General features: G+C 35.6%; 3 protein-coding genes across 5 annotated transcripts; 2 read left to right on the forward strand and 1 right to left on the reverse strand.

Annotated features, from left to right (window-relative positions):
• Positions 1–18: 18 nt before the first annotated feature.
• On the forward strand, positions 19–8058 carry cwf19l1 (CWF19 like cell cycle control factor 1). Of its 2 annotated transcripts, none has more exons than XM_079816875.1 (14): positions 19–382; positions 1619–1703; positions 1786–1870; positions 1961–2062; positions 2187–2401; positions 2492–2607; positions 2686–2770; positions 3444–3593; positions 4097–4226; positions 4402–4481; positions 4597–4806; positions 5154–5273; positions 6095–6192; positions 7301–8058. In XM_079816875.1, the coding sequence occupies exons 1-14, from the start codon at positions 282–284 to the stop codon at positions 7443–7445; spliced, it is 1722 nt and encodes a 573-aa protein (XP_079673001.1). In that variant the 5' UTR covers positions 19–281; the 3' UTR covers positions 7446–8058. The 2 variants fall into 2 exon arrangements, with proteins under 2 accessions (XP_079673001.1, XP_079673002.1); XM_079816876.1 differs by lacking the exon at positions 19–382 and adding an exon at positions 1341–1463.
• Positions 8059–8153: 95 nt separating this feature from the next.
• On the forward strand, positions 8154–11681 carry washc3 (WASH complex subunit 3). The gene is made up of 7 exons (XM_079817246.1): positions 8154–8483; positions 8584–8682; positions 8783–8848; positions 9818–9934; positions 10045–10161; positions 10274–10338; positions 10837–11681. The coding sequence occupies exons 1-7, from the start codon at positions 8433–8435 to the stop codon at positions 10928–10930; spliced, it is 609 nt and encodes a 202-aa protein (XP_079673372.1). The 5' UTR covers positions 8154–8432; the 3' UTR covers positions 10931–11681.
• Positions 11682–12988: 1307 nt separating this feature from the next.
• On the reverse strand, positions 12989–18896 carry dram1 (DNA-damage regulated autophagy modulator 1). 2 transcript variants are annotated; one of them, XM_079817245.1, is made up of 8 exons: positions 18538–18896; positions 17924–17991; positions 17526–17640; positions 17200–17342; positions 16835–17012; positions 15191–15249; positions 15011–15103; positions 12989–13546 (listed from the first exon to the last, which is right to left on the reverse strand). In XM_079817245.1, exons 3-8 carry the CDS (start codon positions 17581–17583, stop codon positions 13505–13507), a joined length of 573 nt encoding a protein of 190 aa, XP_079673371.1. In that variant the 5' UTR covers positions 17584–17640; positions 17924–17991; positions 18538–18896; the 3' UTR covers positions 12989–13504. The 2 variants fall into 2 exon arrangements, with proteins under 2 accessions (XP_079673371.1, XP_079673370.1); XM_079817244.1 differs by lacking the exon at positions 17526–17640 and having other exon boundaries at positions 18538–18857.
• Positions 18897–20037: the final 1141 nt, after the last annotated feature.

The following is a 20037-nucleotide window of genomic DNA, read 5'->3' on the forward strand; positions in this document are numbered from 1 at the left end:
CTTTCATGCGCATATCTCGGATCTGATCCCGCAGAGCAGCTGGCAACATCCTGAACTCCGGCCTGCGCAGCATGGGATGATAATAGCAGCTCATGAATTTCATGCAAGCCTTCCTAAGATCATGCATCCCATAGACTTCAGAGAGCTTGACGAGCTCGACGCAGTTCTCCTGCCTGATTTCCGAGAGGAGCAGTTTTAAGATGGAAGTGACTTGCAGAAAGGATGCGGTTTCGATCAGGTCCTCCAGAGTCTCGTTGGCCACCTGAACTTTGGAGGTGTTGATGAACTCCAGCACCAGCTCGAGCCCCGGCGTGCTCAGTCCCCGCAGCTGCACCGAATCCTCCGCGGACTCGCGCATCCCCGAGCTGTACAGCGCGCGGAAGTAATCGCTCTTCTCGATCAGTTTGCTTTTACTCACATTGTACGTTTTGTCATCCATCACGATCTCTATAATCTGCTCGGGGGATGTCATGTCTGCTTTTCTGGAATCAGCGGCTGTTATTCCTCTGAGATTAGAGACGCTTTATCATCCTTCGATTCCAAAGCCTATATATGGAAATATTCAGCGCATAGGATCCGACTCTGCTCATGTGCATGCACATATCCCATAAACAATCGCGTCATTAGCAAACAAGGTCGCAGCTGCAGAAACAAACGGATTGTTTGCATATACCAAAGGAATAGTGCTTTATAAATTCGTCTGCTTAAATATATTTACTTTGGCTGGTATATACAGTCAACTAACGTGCATTTGTGATCACTATATTGCACTTGTTTAAACGCAGTTCTTATAGGCACAAATATCTGTCGTTATATAAATAATATGGCAGTTTATTTTCTTTTATTACATTGCACACTTCGGGATTTCAAATGTAAATCTCTTCCTGTTTTGGTCTGGTGGTTTGTGTTGCGTCACGTTGTGTCATGCTCGCCCCAGTTTTGCGCAGAGGTCTGTTTTTTTTATCTACATACAATAATATTATATGAACGCATACGAAACATATTTAGTTGGTTTTGGTTCTATACATAATAAATGTTTAATTTAACCGATAAAATTAAACTATAAAGTGATAATCGCTGGAGAAAAGATTGCAAATAACGTACGCATGGTTGAAGCGTTTGATAGCTTTTACTGTGTCACTCTGGGATTTCTTCCGGAGAGAAACTTGATGTGCGTTTAGGTTTGTAATATACATTTTCTCATTTTTACACATTCTTTACTTTATATGTGGTGTTTTTTCTAATGTATATGATAATTTATAGCACCAAAAATCACAAAGTTTCACCTTCAGATGTATGTTTCGTGAATGAGCGGTCTAAATAATTTGCTCCATGTTACGACAGGGTTTATTTTGTCGACGCACACAATTTAACGTCAATGCTTGGACACAAGCGTCATTAATTTTAAGGGTCTTTAAGAAACATTTATATATTTTCGGTATGGAAGACAAGCCTTTACGAGTGTAAGTTTTGCTTTTGGGTTAAAAGCGTCATATGTGAATGCTAGCTTGCTCAATAAGTAATTTACAGTCGTAATTAACAGCATAGGGAGATGTATACATGTAATAAACGCACATGTTTTGTTTTCACGTTGATTTAATGTTTCATTCCCTCTCAGTCTCGCATGTGGTGACGTTGAAGGAAGAATAAATGCTTTGTTCACCCGGGTGAACGCTATTCAGAAAAAGAGCGGGCAATTTGATGTGAGTCTGCACGTGTGTCTTATTTTAAAGCGATAAACATAAGAGATAGTTGTGGTTTTAACTAGATGGTTTTGTTTTTCAGTTGCTGCTGTGTGTTGGTGACTTTTTTGGAAACACTCCTGAGGCTGAATCAGAATGGGAAACATACAAATCTGGTGCAAAAAAGGGTAAGGTTTCCTTGTATATTTTACATGTATTGCTTTAATCACACCAAACAAATGTGTCGGAATTAAACAGTGCTCTTTCTAAACCCCCAGCACCAATTCACACATACATTCTCGGCGCAGCCAGCCAAGAAACTGTGAAGTATTCCCCAAACTCTGATGGCTGCGAGTTGGCTGAAAACATCACATGTTTGGGTAAGATGGATCTACCCTCATCTTTAGAAGGCACATATGTCGTGCCAGTTTTCGGTTAGCTTATAGTGTATATATGTATTGTTGGGCTCAGGGTTGTCAATTTGAGTTTACGCTTGTTTCCCAGGTCGGAGGGGCATTTTCACGGGTGCATCTGGCCTTCAGATCGCCTATGTCAGTGGCAGAGAATCACAGCAGGAACCTGCGCCCTCACACTGCTTTACCCGTAAAGACATCAGTGGCCTAGTGGCTCCTCTGCTGTCCAACTCCAAATTTCGAGGAGTGGACATTCTCCTGACCTCGCAGTGGCCTCGAGGCGTGTGGCAGTACGGAAACAATCCCGTCAGTGCTTTGCTGTGCTCGTTTAATAAATTTCGCAGGTATTTCTTGATCGTGTGCTTAAGAGTGATTTACTTTCTTCCCCTTTTGCAGGAAATTGATACAAAGTATTGTGGGGTTTCGACCGTTGCAGATCTCGCAGACAAGCTGAAGCCCCGCTACCATTTTGCGGGACTGGAAGGGGTCCATTATGAGAGGCTGCCCTACAGGTGTGCTATTACAGTATCAGGAAATGTTTTACTCTTTTCAAATGCTGTTTGTCTTACAAAATGTGTATACTTTTACAGGAATCATGTGGTCCTTCAAGAGAATGCTCAGCATGTCAGCAGATTCATTGCCCTGGCAAAAGTCAACAATCCTGGCAAGAAGAAGGTGTTTTTTTTTTTTTTTTTTTAATAATATGTGTGTGTGTGTGTGAAACATTTCTATGACTGATATTATCAGATATGACAAATTAATGTAGTATTATATTAAATTTCATTTTGCCATCATCTAACGCTGACTTTAAGTCAGTATAATTTTACCATATTAATATTTATATACAATTATAGTATTTAAAAATAATAGCTTTGCGTTTACTTTAAGTTTAATAACTGTGTTGTGCTTTGGCATTTTTATTCAACTTTTATTTTATAAATTATTTTAGTACTTTAACTTATTTTATTTCTGTTAGTAATTAAGGCAATCATTTCTTATATATATATATATATATATATATATCTCAATTTATTTTTCTCCACTATTTAATTACCTTTAGAAATAGCTTATCACTATTAAATAGCAAGTATCAACATCCATTTTTCATACTGCATAATATAATGTTATTATGCCTGAATTCACTTTTAAACAATTTATTTTATTTTTTAGTATTTTAATTTTAGACAAAATAGTATCACATTTTTATATCAGCCTTAACATGAAAACAAATAATGTAAAGAATTTTAATATCTGTGTGCGTACTTATATAATACTTAATTTTTAATGAAAACCTTTGGCGCATGGAGGCTGAATTCATGGTTTAACTGTAGTTTATCTTCTTTCTCAGTACTTGTATGCATTCAACATTGTCCCAATGAAAACCATGGACCCCACAGAGTTAGTCAAACAACCTCAAGATGTCACAGAAAATCCCTACAGGAAACCTACGAAAGATGGGAAGAAAGATAGGCCGCTACCCTCTTTGGCAGATGCGGAGGTGTGTGTGTACAGTTTTTTTATATTTGCTTACAAATAGAATTAGTGCAGATGATGTAATATTGCACATCAAGTTTGAAGCCTCATATGCTTCAATATCAAAAATCCAGTAAAAACAGTAATATTGTGAAATATTTATATTTAAAATAACTGTTTTCTATTTTAATGTTTTAAAATGTAAAATATTCTTGTGATGGTAAGGCTGTATTTTAAGCATCATAACTCCAATCTTCTGTGTCACATGATCCTTCAGATATCATTCTAATATGCTGATTTGGTGCTCAAGAAACATTTCTTATTACTATCAATGTTGAAAATTGGTTTTGCTGCTTAATATATTTTGTGGAAACTGAGATACATTTCTTTACTGTCATTTTGATTAATTTAATGCATCCTTGCTGAATAAAAGTATCAGTTACTTAAAACAGTTACTTCAAAAAAATCTTTTGAACTGTAGTGTACCTTATCTCGACCAAAAGATAATTTATACTTCTTTTTGATCAGGAGGAACCAACATCCCAGTTCTTTTTTGATCTGGGGCAGAAGAAGCCATATCACCAGCAACATCAACATGGCAGGAAGAGACAATCGGACGGGGATAGACCCAATCAGCCCAAACAGCCCAGAAGGCCCCGTGAGTCCATTCACCAGCACTCTTTCCACTCAGAGGTGGTCTAATGGATCAAACTGGACTATTTTTAATACTCATTTAGAAATACTCAACAGAACTAATTTCAACTCTTGGGGATGATTAATTTAATTTTGCATGCTGCTCTTGACACAGCCCTCGATTTTTACTCTTATAACAGCACAACCCACTGGACCCTGTTGGTTCTGCCTTGCGAGTCCAGAAGTCGAGAAGCACTTGGTCATAAGCGTCGGAACACACGTGAGTCCACAAAATATGTTTTCAGCACCCCAATGTCACTTCAGAAACCTTTGAACATAAATATATCAACCTGTTGCTGTTTCATGTTGGTCTAATGTCAGTATTCCATTGCCAGTGTTACATGGCTCTTGCCAAGGGTGGTCTTACTCCTTACCACGTTCTCCTGCTGCCCATCGGACATTACCAGTCAGTGGTGGATATGGCATCAGAGGTGGTTGAAGAGATGGAGAAATATAAGATCGCCGTCAAGAAGTTCTGTAAAAGCAGAGGCCAACGGTGTGTCTTGTTTGAGAGGAACTACCGCAGCCAGCACCTTCAACTACAGGTCCATACAAAATATTGTCATTCATAATGAGATTGTGGTGTCTTCCTGAACAGACTGATCTGTACAGATCCCAGGTCAGTCTAAACAGCACCACATATATGAAAAAGAGAGTCTGGTAAACTCATTGGAGAGTGTGGAGAGACGACCCACTTTCCACCAATCACAGACTCTAACATAATTTCATCAGTTTAAGTCTGAGTGGATAGACAATCTGTCTGCGTTGACGAGTAACCATGTCTGAGGGACTGGTTCCCAATGATGACCAAATACATGATTTCCTAAAGTTATGAGAAGGCAGTGCATAATGGGTTTAACGGACGGAAACTTAACTTCTTTGTCTTCCTCAGGTAGTGCCGGTGCCCATGGAGAAGTGCAGTACAGAAGACATCAAGGAGGCGTTCATGACACAAGCTGAAGAGCAGCAGATGGAACTGATGGAGATTCCAGCTCATACAGACCTCAAACAGGTACAAACCGTCTGTGTCTCGCTTAGACTGAACACTTCAAAGTTAGTCAGAGCTGTGGTTTAGTGTGTAATTTTACTGGGACTTCCTGCTCGTGTATGTATATTTATATATTAATGATAAATTAAATATATTAAAAGTATATTGAATTTATAATTAATATATAAATATACATACATGAGCAGGAAGTCCCAGTAAAATTACGCACTAAACCACAGCTCTGACTAACTTTATTATTTCATTTATATAATTATTTTTATAAATATAGATAGATCTATCTATCTATATGTGTAATATTACTTATTGCGTTATCATCATCATCATCATTGGCATTATTATTACATATAAATGTGTTATTTTAAATTCTATAATATACTTTTAATTTAATAATGTAATTTATAATATAATAATATACAAACTTTATATATTAAACATGCATACACTGTTAATATAATCATTTTTTTCATTATTTTATTATTACAAAAGTTTTTATAAAATATATTCACTAGGTTATTACTAATTATATAATTATTTTATTTATTTTTAAATTATATATATATTGTTAATAGAATGTAGTATTATTATTATTATTTTTTTAATTACATGAAATTATTTACTTTCAATACATCAAATAAAGAATAAATAAATAACTGTTTGTGTATCTCATGTCATTTGGGTGCACTCTTAATCCAACGTGTCCAAATACACACATTTTCACTATACAACATCATCTATTTAGGGAATGAGTGAGCAAGTCATGATGAGACAATGATATGTTTTGTGTAAAGATGAACTGTGACTAACAATAGTACCCTGCATTGCAGATTGCTCCTCCAGGAACACCTTACTTTTATGTGGAGCTAGATACAGGCGAGAAGCTGTTTTATCGCATCAAGAAAAATTTCCCTTTGCAGTTTGGCAGGTAATTACACTGGCACAGATCATCAACAGGGGGCAGTCATACACTAGTTCTAAACATTAATATATCATGCATGATCCCTCACCTTTCAGCGAAATTCGCCGTTTTGAAACCAAAATAGGTGACCTACGTGAATCGTGTAATCCTGTGTACCGGAATCCTGTGTGCAACGTGGCCTGGATGTGTTACGTTATTGTGTTAATAATAACTAAAGTACCTAATTATGTTACATAGTTTTCATACAAAATAAATAGCACGTTAGTTACTTATGGATTAAAAAGTACCATTGTCAGTGCTGCATGAGCTGTCTCTCACAAACACGGACGTGCGCACACGGACATAAGATAATTGTAAAATGAAAATTGATGGACTAAGTTTAAATTTTGTTCTTGCTTGTGTTTTTTTTTTTTTTGTCAATGTCAGAAAGCATTTAGTATTATCCATGCATGTTTTTAAAATTAGTTAAATGACGGACGTTTTACTGTTAACACAGCCCTCATTACATGTCGGATTCGTCTAAATTATACATGATATTCTTTTTAGAAGAAGTGATTCGTTTTGCTATTATTGGACTCCTGTCTATTCATTGTCAACTGTTTTCTATAAATATGTTTGTACTGGCTTGTACATTTATTCAGCTAATGCGGGTCCTGTTTAAAATGTAGGCCTACAATGTTCAAATGCAAAGACAGCACATCACAAATAGAAGCCCTTTTCCCTGTGGTATTTAGTATCATATTAGGATATTGGAATAATAAATTAAGTAGCCTATCTTAAATGTACACACAATGTTCCTTTGTTTTTGTTTTTTACTGTTTCCTAGGGGTTTCTTAATTTTAGACTAGTTGACTAGCACACATTATATGCAACCTCTCCTCAGGTTGGCAAAAAAAAGCATCTCAAAATGCATCAGATTGATGCTTTAAAATATGGAATATTTACATTTTTCTTACGGAGGAGCATGCCCCCGGATCCCCCTAGAGGGGTAATATCCTTCTCACATTTTTCACCCCTGACCCGTTTTCATGCCTGAATAAATGTATGATCTGATTGTAATAAAACATACTTCAGCATAAGCACCTGTACATCCTTTGTGTGTGTGCTTCCATAGGGAGGTGTTAGCGAGCGAGGTGGTGTTGAACATCCCCATGCGTGCTGACTGGAGAGAGTGTAAATGTTCAAAGGAGGAGGAGGAGGATCAGGCCAAACAAGTGCGCTCCGACTACGTGCCCTTTGACTTCGCACTTGAGGACTGAGCAACACTTCAGATACATCTGACTTTACCTTCAATCATGTTTGTGAACTCCCTAAATGTGTCCACATCAGCTTATTTTATCTTTTTATTCTTTTAAAATTTTGCACTATAAGTGCTTTCCTCTTCCTTTCCTTTGGCAACAGTTAAGAGATGACTGTTGTCACAGTGGTCTTTCAAAAGATGTCTTCGTTTTGGTGATGTATCAATCTGTTGGATGCCAATAAGTGTGGAATTTTGTTGTGTGACTCATAATTAAAGTCATTTTTCAAACTTTTTTTCAAAAAATCTCTTGTAGTAACAGTGTGGTGTACGTCCTCTTCTGATGTTGATGTCCTTTTCTTGGTCTATAGTGAATCTACTATGTAGTGACAATCAAACCCATGAGATTTTACAGTTGTTTTTACATGGTACACAAACAGCTCTGCTGTCTGAAATTTAAAACCATGTCATCTCATACCCTACTAAAGAGACTTAAAGATGTGTGTAAATATGATTGACAATGTTTCAATCTTATTAATTATAAATAGTAAATTAATCAATTATATATAACACAACCATATTATTTATAACTAATTCCAATATTTATGAATAAAACTCAACGTTTTCTTGCATGTAAAATCGACCTTTTATTTTTGTGAGCGGACTTTTATTATTATAGTGTGGAAGTGTTGAGGACTTTTATTGAGTTTCAAGCAAACATGCAAACAGTTTATATATAAATATGTGTGTGGGGTGGGGGGGGGTATAATTATAATCAAAACATAAAAACAAGTTACTGTTATTTGAATCACAAAACAGTATTTTTTAATAAGGTTTTAAGGGTTTGAGAACTTTTATCATGTACAGAACGCGGAAGTGCTGCACCGAAGTCACGTGAGGAGGTATTTTCACAACTGCATTTGTCGTGCACTACCAACTCGTTTAAGGCATTTAACGCGTAAACATCTGTGTGTCTGTGACAATAAAAAAAAGCAACAGAGTTGTTGACATGGACGAGGACGGATTACCCATTGTGGGATCAGGAATAGATCTTACAAAGGTGAGTTATTACATTGCAACATCAGTTGCTGCTCACATGATCTTTTTCACATAAGCACCTGATCTGAAACGGTGATGGTCATTATACTTTCTTGCTTAAGGTTCCAGCCATTCAACAGAGAAGAATCGTAGCTTTCCTCAATCAGTTCATAGTCCACACCGTCAGGTTCCTGAACCGGTTTTCTACTGTTTGTGAGGAGGTATGTTCACCTGTCAGCACATCATTCCCCTCTTTACAGTAACTCAACTTATATACATTTACTGTAAATGTCAATGACCTGATGGAATTTGCTTTTACAGAAACTAGCAACAGTGTCCCTACGAATCCAGCAGATTGAGACCACACTAAGCATTTTGGAAGCAAAGGTAAGGGTTTTCCAACTGAGGTTCTTGAAAATATTTGAAGAAAAAGTGTAAAATCATTCATTATTTGATGATTATCAAAAAAACAGTAAGATTCAAATAAATAATGCAAATAGATTATAAAAAATAAACACACAAACATTAGATTCAAATAAATCAAAAAAAGTAATTAATTAATTAATAATTTTATATATTTTTTAATTAATTTAAATATAATCTATCAATTAATTATATTTTTTAATTAATACAAAATAAGATAAGTAAATAAAAAAAATTAAAATGTCTGAGTAAATAAATAAATATTTGATTAAAATAAATAATTAAATAAATAAAAGATTTTCCAAATACTGTTTTCAATCCATTTATAGTATTCATTTTTCACAGCATAAATTGGGTGTTTATACATGAAACAAACTATATAGATGCCTTTTAAATTTCAGGATCGGTGTCTTTCACACTAGATTGATCATATTTGGGGGTCTGTGGCATCTAAAAGATTCAAAAACCTCTGACTCCTGGAACTCAGAACATGCATTGGTGCGTCCGAAATCAAATACTTCCATCCTATATAGTATGCGAAAAACAGAGTAGCATGTCCGAATTCATAGTATTCTAAAAACAGTCGGTGAAAAGTACCCGGATGACCCACTACTTCCGGCGAGATTCTGCAGTCCCCATATGATGGACACTTTACTATCCCATGGGAGACGATTTATGAATGGAGGTGAAGGGACGCAACTGATGCTGATAGGTCACATGAAAACAACAACATGGTGGATGTAGTATGTCCGGATTACATTCATACTACACTCATTCATACCATATAGAACGTACAGTCGTGAAGTAAGTTCAAATTCAAATGTAGTACCTACTCACATAGTACGCGATTTCGGACGCAGCCCATGACTTCATGAATACCTTCTATTGCTGATCTAAGTTGATTTCGTGAAACTATGGTTTATACATTTGCAGTTAGCTTCTATTCCTGGTTTGGAAGAAGTGACAGTGGATGGAGTGAGACCAAGACCGCCTGCAGAGACAAACGGCCCCGCAGTGAATGGCAGTCGTGCCACAGGTCCCCTTGTTGAGGTAACGGTTATTCTTAGATATTGATGTCTTAATCCATTTATCCCACTGTTTTCTGAGGTTGTTATAACCATAATGGCGCACATATTAATACAAAATCCTTTTCCATTCAGGCATCTCAGCAAACACAAGTGACCCCTCAGGAGCCGAAAGCAGAGGTCCCAGCGGAAAACATCATGACTGTAGCCAAGGACCCGCGATATGCCAGATACCTGAAAATGGTGCAAGTGGTATGAGTGTTTTCTCTTAAGTTTTATCATTAATAAACCTTCTCCCTACTTATGGCTAACGTCATGTGAAATGTGTATGCAAATGCCCAAATTTTGTTCTGCATGTTCGCAGGGTGTTCCAGTCATGGCCATTAAAAATAAGATGGTATTGGAGGGTTTGGACCCTAGTTTGCTTGAGTAAGTGTTGATGACAGTAAAAATATGATGCATTTTTTTAAAGCATGTGTATAATATGATTCTGTCACTGCTTGCATGATTATGTATGGAAGCTTGTTTCCGCCACAGAATAAAAAATAAAAAAGGTAATTGCGACTTTATATCACGCAATTCTGACTTCTTTTCTCAGAATTGTGAGATATAAACTCACAATTGTGAGTTATAAAGTCAGAATTGTTAGATATAAATTCACAATTCTGAGAATTTTTCCCTCAGAATTGGTCTTTATAACTCTCAATTCTGACTTTATATCACGCAGTTCTGACTTTATAACTCGCAATTGTTTATATCTCACAATTCTGAGAAAAGAAGTCAGAATTTCGTGATATAAAGTCAGTATTGCGAGATGTAAAGTCACAATTCTGAGATAAAAAATGTTTTTAAAAAAACAAAAACAAGTTTCCATAATTATGAGCTGTTTATGTTCTAGCTAATAGATTTCTTTTTTGTATCCTTTAGTACTCCTGACGCTCCTGTTCCAGATGGTGACAAAAAAGGCTTGGAAGAGCAAGATGATGACAGCTCAGGCAGCGAATCATCCTTCAGCGATTGATTGGCTCCGCCCCCCACAGCTAATGACTCCGCGTTGGACTGGCCCATGTTGGCTGTCATGAATCTTGCTCATCTCAAAGCAGGGTAAATGCGCTTGAAGGTCCTTTCAAAGGACAGACATTTAATGATAGGATTAAAAGTTTGTGCTACATCTTGGAGACGGCATACTTGTGTACATCTGTGCTGGTGGTTTCTGAGGGCAGTTGCTCACTAGGTGAGATCGCTGATGATTATGATTATAATTGATCCATTGAAGTCTGTTTAAGTGCTACTCTCATGTGAATTGTCTTGATTGTCTCATTTCTTGCCATGTACATGTTAAATGCCTTATATGTGCATCCAATAACAATAAAAAGATGCCAGTGAGTGTTTTTATTAAATAAGCCACAAGCAGCCTTGTAAATCTGTTCGGAAATTGATTTTTAAAAATGTATCTGAGTGATTCATCTTTAGTTGGAACAATCTTGAATTGACTTTGACGACAACAAACAATCAACAACAAAATTCACAGAAAGCCCTGTTTAATTTAGTTATAGAGTTGTTATATTTCTAATAATACTAATCATGTTACAGCGATTAAAGATTTACTTACATTGTCTTTTCCAAAGTAACTTGTTATTAAATGGTGTTATATTCAAATTCTTTGCAAAGAAGTTTTTTTTTTTTTTCCAAACATATTTAGTCCAGGAGCAAAAGAAGATTAGTATTAAGTATTGCCTCGCATACATGTTGACCTTTTTATGAATGCGTGTAAACAAAAACACAAGAAATAAAAAAGGGAAAAACAAAACAACATAGGTACAAGTGGGTAAAATCACATATGGTGCTTACTACAGTTTGATTCAATCCTATCTCTCCTGTTGTCCACTCCCCTCTGCCTTAGCTACTCTTATTGCTCTTATATACTCAGTCCAGATAGACCAGAGACCAATACATTTATCCTTTTCTAATCTTCAGGTCATAGTGAGTTTCTCCATTATATATAGTGTTGTACCATTCTTCAGTACCCGATGGGTCTGGTTGAAGCCATTTTTTTGTCAGAGCTTTTCTGTCTGACAATAACAGAATCCTAAACAGATATTTATCTGCAGTTGGAGTCAGATTTGGGGTTTCCAGACGGGTACAGTGGGGAGAACAAGTATTTGATACACTGCCGATTTTGCAGGTTTGCCCACTTTCAAAGCATGTAAAAGTCTGTAATTTTTATCATAGGTACTTTTCAACTGTGAGTGACGGAATCTAAAACAAAAATCCTGAAAATGTTAAGTAATTAATTTGCATTTTATTGCATGACATAAGTATTTGATACATCAGAAAAGCAGAACTTAATATTTGGTACAGAAACCGTTGTTTGCAATTACAGAGACCATACGTTTCCTGTAGTTCTTGACCAGGTTTGCACACACTGCAGCAGGGATTTTGGCCCACTCCTCACTACAGACCTTCTCCAGATCCTTCAGGTTTCGGGGCTGTCACTGGGCGATACAGACTTTCAGCTCCCTCCAAAGAGGGCCAGTCCAGGACCTTGAGATGCTTCTTACGGAGCCACTCCTTAGTTGCCCTGGCTGTGTGTTTCGGGTCGTTGTCATGCTGGAAGACCCAGCCACGACCCATCATCAATGCTCTTACTGAGGGAAGGAGGTTGTTGGCCAAGATCTCGCGATACATGGCCCCATAAATCCTCCCCTCAATACGGTGCAGTCGTCCTGTCACCTTTGCAGAAAAGCATCCCCAAGAATGATGTTTCCACCTCCATGCATCACGGTTGGGATGGTGTTCTTGGGGTTGTACTCATCCTTCTTCTTCCTCCAAACGCGGCGGTATCAATGTTGAAAACAGTTGTGCTGCTTTATTTCTTTTTTCAGGATTATTTAATGAATACCAAGTTCAAAAGTACTGTCACTTTTGATCAGCACCCTTGCTGAATTTCGGTATTAAATTAAATCTAAAAAAAATCTTACTGAACCCAAACCTTAAAACAGTAGTGCTGCTCTTCCTATCATTAGAAACATTAAAGCAGTCACTTCTTCTTTAGTCATGCATATCATCATCATAATCATCATTGTCATGTGTTTTTATTTCACAATTACAAAATCAGACACACATTGTGCAATCAACGGACTTACATACACATTGCACAGCATTAAGGGCAAGAGTAAAAAAAACACCTGTGGCTCACTTTCAGCTGCACTGGATTTTTGGAATGATTATGAAGAAAAACAACAAAGCAAGACGTTGTTCAAACTATAACCGAAGCAAAGATTGATTAACAGAAATGAATGCAAATATGAATGTGCTCAACTTGTCTTGGTTGATTATTAAAGGAGACTTTATATCACTATATGATGAAGCTTTGGCCTCAAGTGGTTAGAGTGTACTACATTTCAAGTATGTTTTATGCCTTTTTTTTCCCCAAGACCAAAGTGCAAGCTACAAAATGATTACACAGTACTGCAGCAGATCTTTCAACGTGAAAAAAGCTGATAAGTTGTATAAAAATACAATTATATTATTAAGAACAATGCACCAAAAACGGTAAAACATAAAAAACATTAACAGTATGATGTCACGGTCATTAACACTCTATTAAATTAACAGTCAGTTTCAGAGTGAATTGCTGTAAAAAGAAATAAAAGAACAGTTAATATCTTAGAGGAACTAAAACGAATATAATGAATGAAATAATGAGAAATTTGAAATAATGAGAAAATCAATGATGCCACACTACTGTTCAAAAGTTTGGGGGACATTAGTTACCTTTAACATCAACTAAGGATTCACAATAATTCTACAGCATTTATTAATTTTAATTCATGTTTATTTCAACATGTACTAATACATTATAACATGTAAAGGATGTATATGTTAACATTAGTTAATGCACTGTGAACTAACACTAACATATTTTAATAAATACTGTAACAAATGTATTGCTCGTTGTTAGTTTGTTAGTTAATACATTAATAATTTTTTAATGTTTTTGAAAGTCTTATGCTCAACAAGCTGAATATATTTGATCAAAAATGCGATATACATATTGTGAAATATTATTGCAAATAATATCTGTATTATATTTGAAAATATTTTGAAAGGTAATTTATTCCTGTGATGGCAAAGCTGAATTTTCAGCATCATTACTCATTATTCTTCAGAAATCATCAAGAAACATTAATTATCAACATTCCTTACAGATTTTTTTAGATGAATAGAAAGTACAAAAGAACAGCATTTATTCGAAATAGAACTTCATAAATGTCTTTACTGTTCCTTTTGATCAATTTAACCCCTTAACTGTTACCGGCGTCCCACTAGCGGGACGCTTGGCATATTTTTTCATATTACATATTTTAGTAGTCATCATAAATCGGGTATCATTTGAAAGCTTACAAACTCAAAATTCATCCTGTGAAAACGTTTTTAAATTGGACGTTGCGTTACCATGGAAACAGTAGTTTGAATTCTTTTATCCTCCCCTAGTGGGTGGTGTCAGGTTTCATATTACAAAATGTATTTTAACTACTTTATGATCGAAACCTTTTCTAATCTTGACAAAACATATTGTCGGAAAGGTCTGAATCTCAAGGTTCCATATTTGTCACTGTTTTATGATAGAAGTGATATTTGGACAAAAATGTATTAATTTGTTACAGGAGATTGCATTAAAATCTCCAGTGACACCCGGTGGCAATTTTTGGTACAGTGCCTAAACAAGATCTTAAATTTTTGTCATATCAACTTCAAATTTGGAACACAACTTGGTTAGATATATGACTTTAATTTTAGAGTAATTTTTGAGTAAAAATTATTTTGTAAAATATATATTTTATATAAAATAAAAAATATTTAGTGCAGTACATTTGATTTACAGTAAAATTAAACTCATACTTTCATTTTTGTCATATTCCAAAGCATTTTTGAGTTTAGTGCATTTTCACGTCTATTCTCAAAAAGGGGCTGACAGTTAAGGGATAGTGCATTCTTTCTGAATAAACTGATAAATTTTTTTCTTTCTTTTAAATCTTGACCCCAAACCTTTTGAACTATTAGTGTAGGTCTCATATAATGTTTTAAATGTACCCACCTGGAACTCTTGGATGTATGTTAGGAAGAAGAAGACAAAACTGAAGGCAGTGATCCATTCACACGCAACACTCACTATATGAAGTGTGTAGTCCTTCAGAAGCAGGAAAACAAGACGAGCAACTTTTAATATTCAATACATTTTACTACAATATGAGCGCTGAAATGACATGAACTGTACCTTATCATTGATGTCCCAGTGAAGTTTGCTTGTTCCAACAGAAACTGCACAGAAAATCGCTGGAAGGAGGTGTTAAAGACAATCAGTTTGATCTGAAACGTTAACTGTGCATGTCTTCACAAGGAAAACCAGGATCATAACGCTGGATTTGGATGAATAGCCAAGTCAAGTCAAGTCACCTTTATTTCTATAGCGCTTTTCACAACACAGATTGCTTCAAAGCAGCTTTACATTGATGATAGGAAATTAATTTAGTTTTACATGAAAAGTTTTTAATTGCTTAATTTCTGTTGTAAAAACTGATTTCAAAATGTAAAGAAAACAATAATATAAATATTATTATATTATTATAAGTGTGAATCAAAAAAGTAAAAGCGCATTTAAAAAAAATAACAAGCATGATTTCATTTCTTAAATTACTTGGTGTGTGTTTTGGTCATAATTTTGACTTTTTCAAATCTAATTTCAGCTTTTTATCTCATTAATCTTATCTCATGACTTTTAATCATAATTTAGATTTTTAGACTTTAAATCCAAAATTCTGAATTTTTATCTCAGAATTTTTTTAAGTCCTAATTTCAACTGCATCTCACAATGACTTTGCATATCATATTTTTGACTTTTTATCTAATAATGATGACTTTTAAAATCATATTTTCAGCATTTTATCTTATAATTATGACTTAGCATATTGTATTTTCGACTTTTTATCTCACTATTATGACCTTAAAAACATATTTTAATCTTATTAGCTAATAATGAGGACCTTTAAATTCATATTTTCAGCTTTTTATCTCACTATTATGACTTTAAAATCATATTTTTGACTTTTTATCTAATAATGAGGACATTTAAAATCATATTTTCAACATTTTATCTCTTAATTAAGACTTTATGATAATTGAAATGAGCTGATCAGTAATATAGTTGAATATTAAGAGTCCCCAACTGAGCAAGCCAAAAGTCAAAGGCGACGGTAGCAACGAACCAAAACTCCATCAGGAGACATAAGGGAGAAAAAAACCTTGGGAGAAACCAGGCTCAGTCGGGGTGCCAGTTCTCCTCTGGCCAACGAACAAACAGTGTATGATTATGATTCTGGCAACATTACAGGTCAGAAGTCATATTAGTCATCACGCCGGAGACGGGTTTATTGAGGATGTCATGTCGATGAGGCAATTTCAGGGGGGGGGGTCTAATTGACACGGTTTCTGGGATGCGTTGGTCATGTCTAGGAGCAGGTCCATCATCTGATCTTGATACGGCCCGGATCCGGCTGACAGTAAACCTCGGGAATAACAGAGAGACTAACATTACCGTAGATGCCATTCTTTTTATGATGTAACGAGTACATCAGGTGTTATGGGACGTGTTCCCGGTTCCGGCTGACCTAGTTAATGCAGCCTAAAACAATCATTTAACTGATTTGAATAATATAAATTGATAATGTTCTATGTGTATGCCATAGTAAAGAGATGTGTTTTTAGTCTAGATTTAAACTGACAGAGTGTGTCGAGTGTGTTTGATATTCTAGGTATTATCAACTGGCCATGGACTCTTTCCACAAATTTATATTCAGCATATAAATAAGCAGTAAGCAGATGCATATTAGCAGCACATGTTGGTAAGACTGAGAAAGGATACTGGGGAAAACAGCTAGAAAGGCCACTACAGCGAAGAATGCACGGAAATGACACATCCACTTCGAAGATCCGTAGGGATGAGCGCGGTACGAGATCACGCTCTGAATGATAGTGTATATAACCCCAAAGAGGAAGAATAGTAAAGCACCCAAATCATGGACTGCCATCACCGTTGTCTCCTAGAACACAACAACATACATGAGCGCCAATAATCATCATTTACTCTCACCCTTATGTCATTCCACACACAAGATTTTTTGAAGAACTGTGTTTGTTCATACAGTGAGGTCAATGGGGTCCAAAGCAAAATATATATACCCCCAAAAAAGTTGACAGAATATTTGTTTGTGGTTGAACTAGACATACCTGAAATGTAGCAACCAAACACATTCCGACACAAGAGATGATGCCAACAGCAAAAGAAGCCTTGTTCAGAACAGGGGACACGGCACCGGTTCTCTCATGGACTCTTTCCACAAATTTATATTCAGCATACATAGTAGCAAAGGCTGAAAAACAAATTCCCTGCACTGAGTTTCAACAGTTTAAAGATGTAATTCAAAAATCGCAGTGGAAATTGCTGTGCAATAAAGGTCACATTATTCACTCATGCATGCAATAAAACTGAATAAATTCTCTGGATACTTTATGCAGGATAATGCTATGAAAATAGTATATCGGTTAAAAATTACTTTGAGTTGTCATGATGACTGTTGCTCTGATAACCTGTGATTTGCCATTAGGTTTCATTTCTGCAGTTGTTGTTTGAGGTTTTGTCTGATGTTTTGTAAAACACTTGAACTCCAGCTGTGCGTCACGGGTGGGAAAAATTGTGTTTTCGTTTTCAGCAGAAAGAGAAGTGAGACCAGAATGAGTGAGATTCCAGTGTTACTAAAGAAACGTACACTCGAGACATTCCCACTGCTTTCCTCTCACATGTCAAAACCAAGCAGTTTGCGGTTGACTTCAAATTACACAATTTCCAAAAGGTTGACACACAGATTGCAGTAAGGAGTTTCCTGAAGCTGCTGCTGGGGGATTTACTGTCTTTATGAATTATGAGCTGAAAATGGCAGATTATTAGTCATACCTGCAAATGCAGTGATTGTCGACATGAATCCAAACACACAGCTCTCAGGTGGAGTTGCTCCTGTATCACTGATAAAAAGTAAAGGACTGGTTTTTAGAGACATGAACACAAATAATAATAAGAAGAAGAATCATAATCGTGCAATACTTTGTATTAAAAATAAGCACCCACAATTTCCACAGTTTACTGTATGACATTAACAATACATTAATATGTGACTGAAAATAGTTTGTATTAGGTCTACTTATTATTTTTTTTAAAATATTCTGTCAATTATATTATATTACATTATATTCATATTATTTCAAGACATCTAGTTTGTCCTGCTTCCTGCACTGAATACAACCTTTTGGACACGAGCCACCGTTCAACTTCTCAGTAGAAAACGAAACTAAACGAGCTGTAGGCTATGCAAAAACTTTTCCCCCATGAAATTCTTACAAATGGGAGCTTTATATATAGGCTATATATAAATACCCGCTTAAAACATGGTCTAGTTACTAACATCATTTGCTATTTCTGCTCTTTGGTTATGTTAAGAGTTGTAAATTTGGCTAATACAGATGTGTATCCAAACTAAAATCAAGTACAATGTAAAAAGACACATCACATACCTTATATAAGGAAGGACAACATCAACATCTCGACGAAACAATGCGATGATATAAGATACTATGAATGTGCTCGATGACCAGATTACCAGAAAAGTAGGTAAAAAGCACATTCCTTCCATTAACCAAATCATCTCGCCTGAGGGCTGAGTGTAATCGGTGCATCACCATTCACGGAGATAAAAGCAAAGTCACCCGCACGCTAGATACTAAGACGCGGGCACTCATCTGAACACATAGCCGACTGTATGCACAATAACTCGACGTTTATAACAGCATCTATAGTGTCACGTGTTCGCCGGGAATCACTGTTTCTCTTCCTCATTGTTTTATCTTTATAAATTGTTACCACCAGCACATGTGAACAGCACACACGAGGTTCTTTCTTTCTTTCTTTCTTTCTTTCTTTCTTTCTTTCTTTCTTTCTTTCTTTCTTTCTTTCTTTCTTTCTTTCTTTCTTTCTTTCTTTCTTTCTTTCTTTCTTTCTTTCTTTCTTTCTTTCTTTCTTTCCATTTTAGATAAACCTGTAACACTTTACAATAAGGTTCCATTTGCTAACATTAGTTGACATGAACCAACCAGGAAAAATATTTCTAAAACTTGTATTAATCTTAGTTAATGTTAATTTCAACATTCAAAATGTGCTGTTAATAGGCCTATCCTATTGGTAACACTTTACAATAAGGTTCATTAGTTAACATTAACTACATTAGCCAACATGAACTAATAATGCACTACACGTTTAAAGCATTTATTTATCTTTGTTAATGTTAATTTCAACATTTACTAATACTTTATACATTAGTAAAATCACTGTGAACTAACATGAACAATGTGTATTTTTTATTAACTAACGTTAACAAAGATTAGAGGATAGTTCACCCAAAAATGAAAATTCTGTCATCATTTACTTACCCTCAAGTTGTTCCAAACCTGTATGAGTTTCTTTGTTCTGCTGAACACAAAGGAAGATATTTGGAAGAATGTTTGTAAGCAAGCAGATGGAACAACCATTGACTACCATAGTAGGGAAAAAAAATACTATGGTATTCAATGGTTGCTCTATCTGCTTGGTTTCAAACACAAATATCTTCCTTTGTGTTCAGCAGAACAAAGAAACTCATACAGGTTTGGAACAACTTGAGGGTAAGTAAATGATGACAGAATTTTCATTTTTGGGTGAACTATCCCTTTAACTAATGCTGAACAGAGAGGTTGTTCATGGTAAGTTAATGTTAACTAATGCATTAACTAATCTTAACAACCTTATTGTAAAGTGTTACTTACAGCCTATTCAATGGCCCTCAGACAACATGAACAAATGAACAGTTAACGTTAACAAATAGGCCTATGAATAAGTAGGCTAACAAATGTATTTCTCACTGTTAGCTACAGTTAGTTAAGGCATTAATAATAGTGTTACCAATAAATCTTTACACTTTACTTTGTTAACTAAACCAGTTTGTCATAGTTATGGCCAAAGTAGGCCTAATGCTAATTTTA

Source organism: Gobio gobio (genome assembly GCF_949357685.1).
Source record: "Gobio gobio genome assembly, chromosome: 5".
Lineage (NCBI taxonomy): Eukaryota > Metazoa > Chordata > Actinopteri > Cypriniformes > Gobionidae > Gobio > Gobio gobio.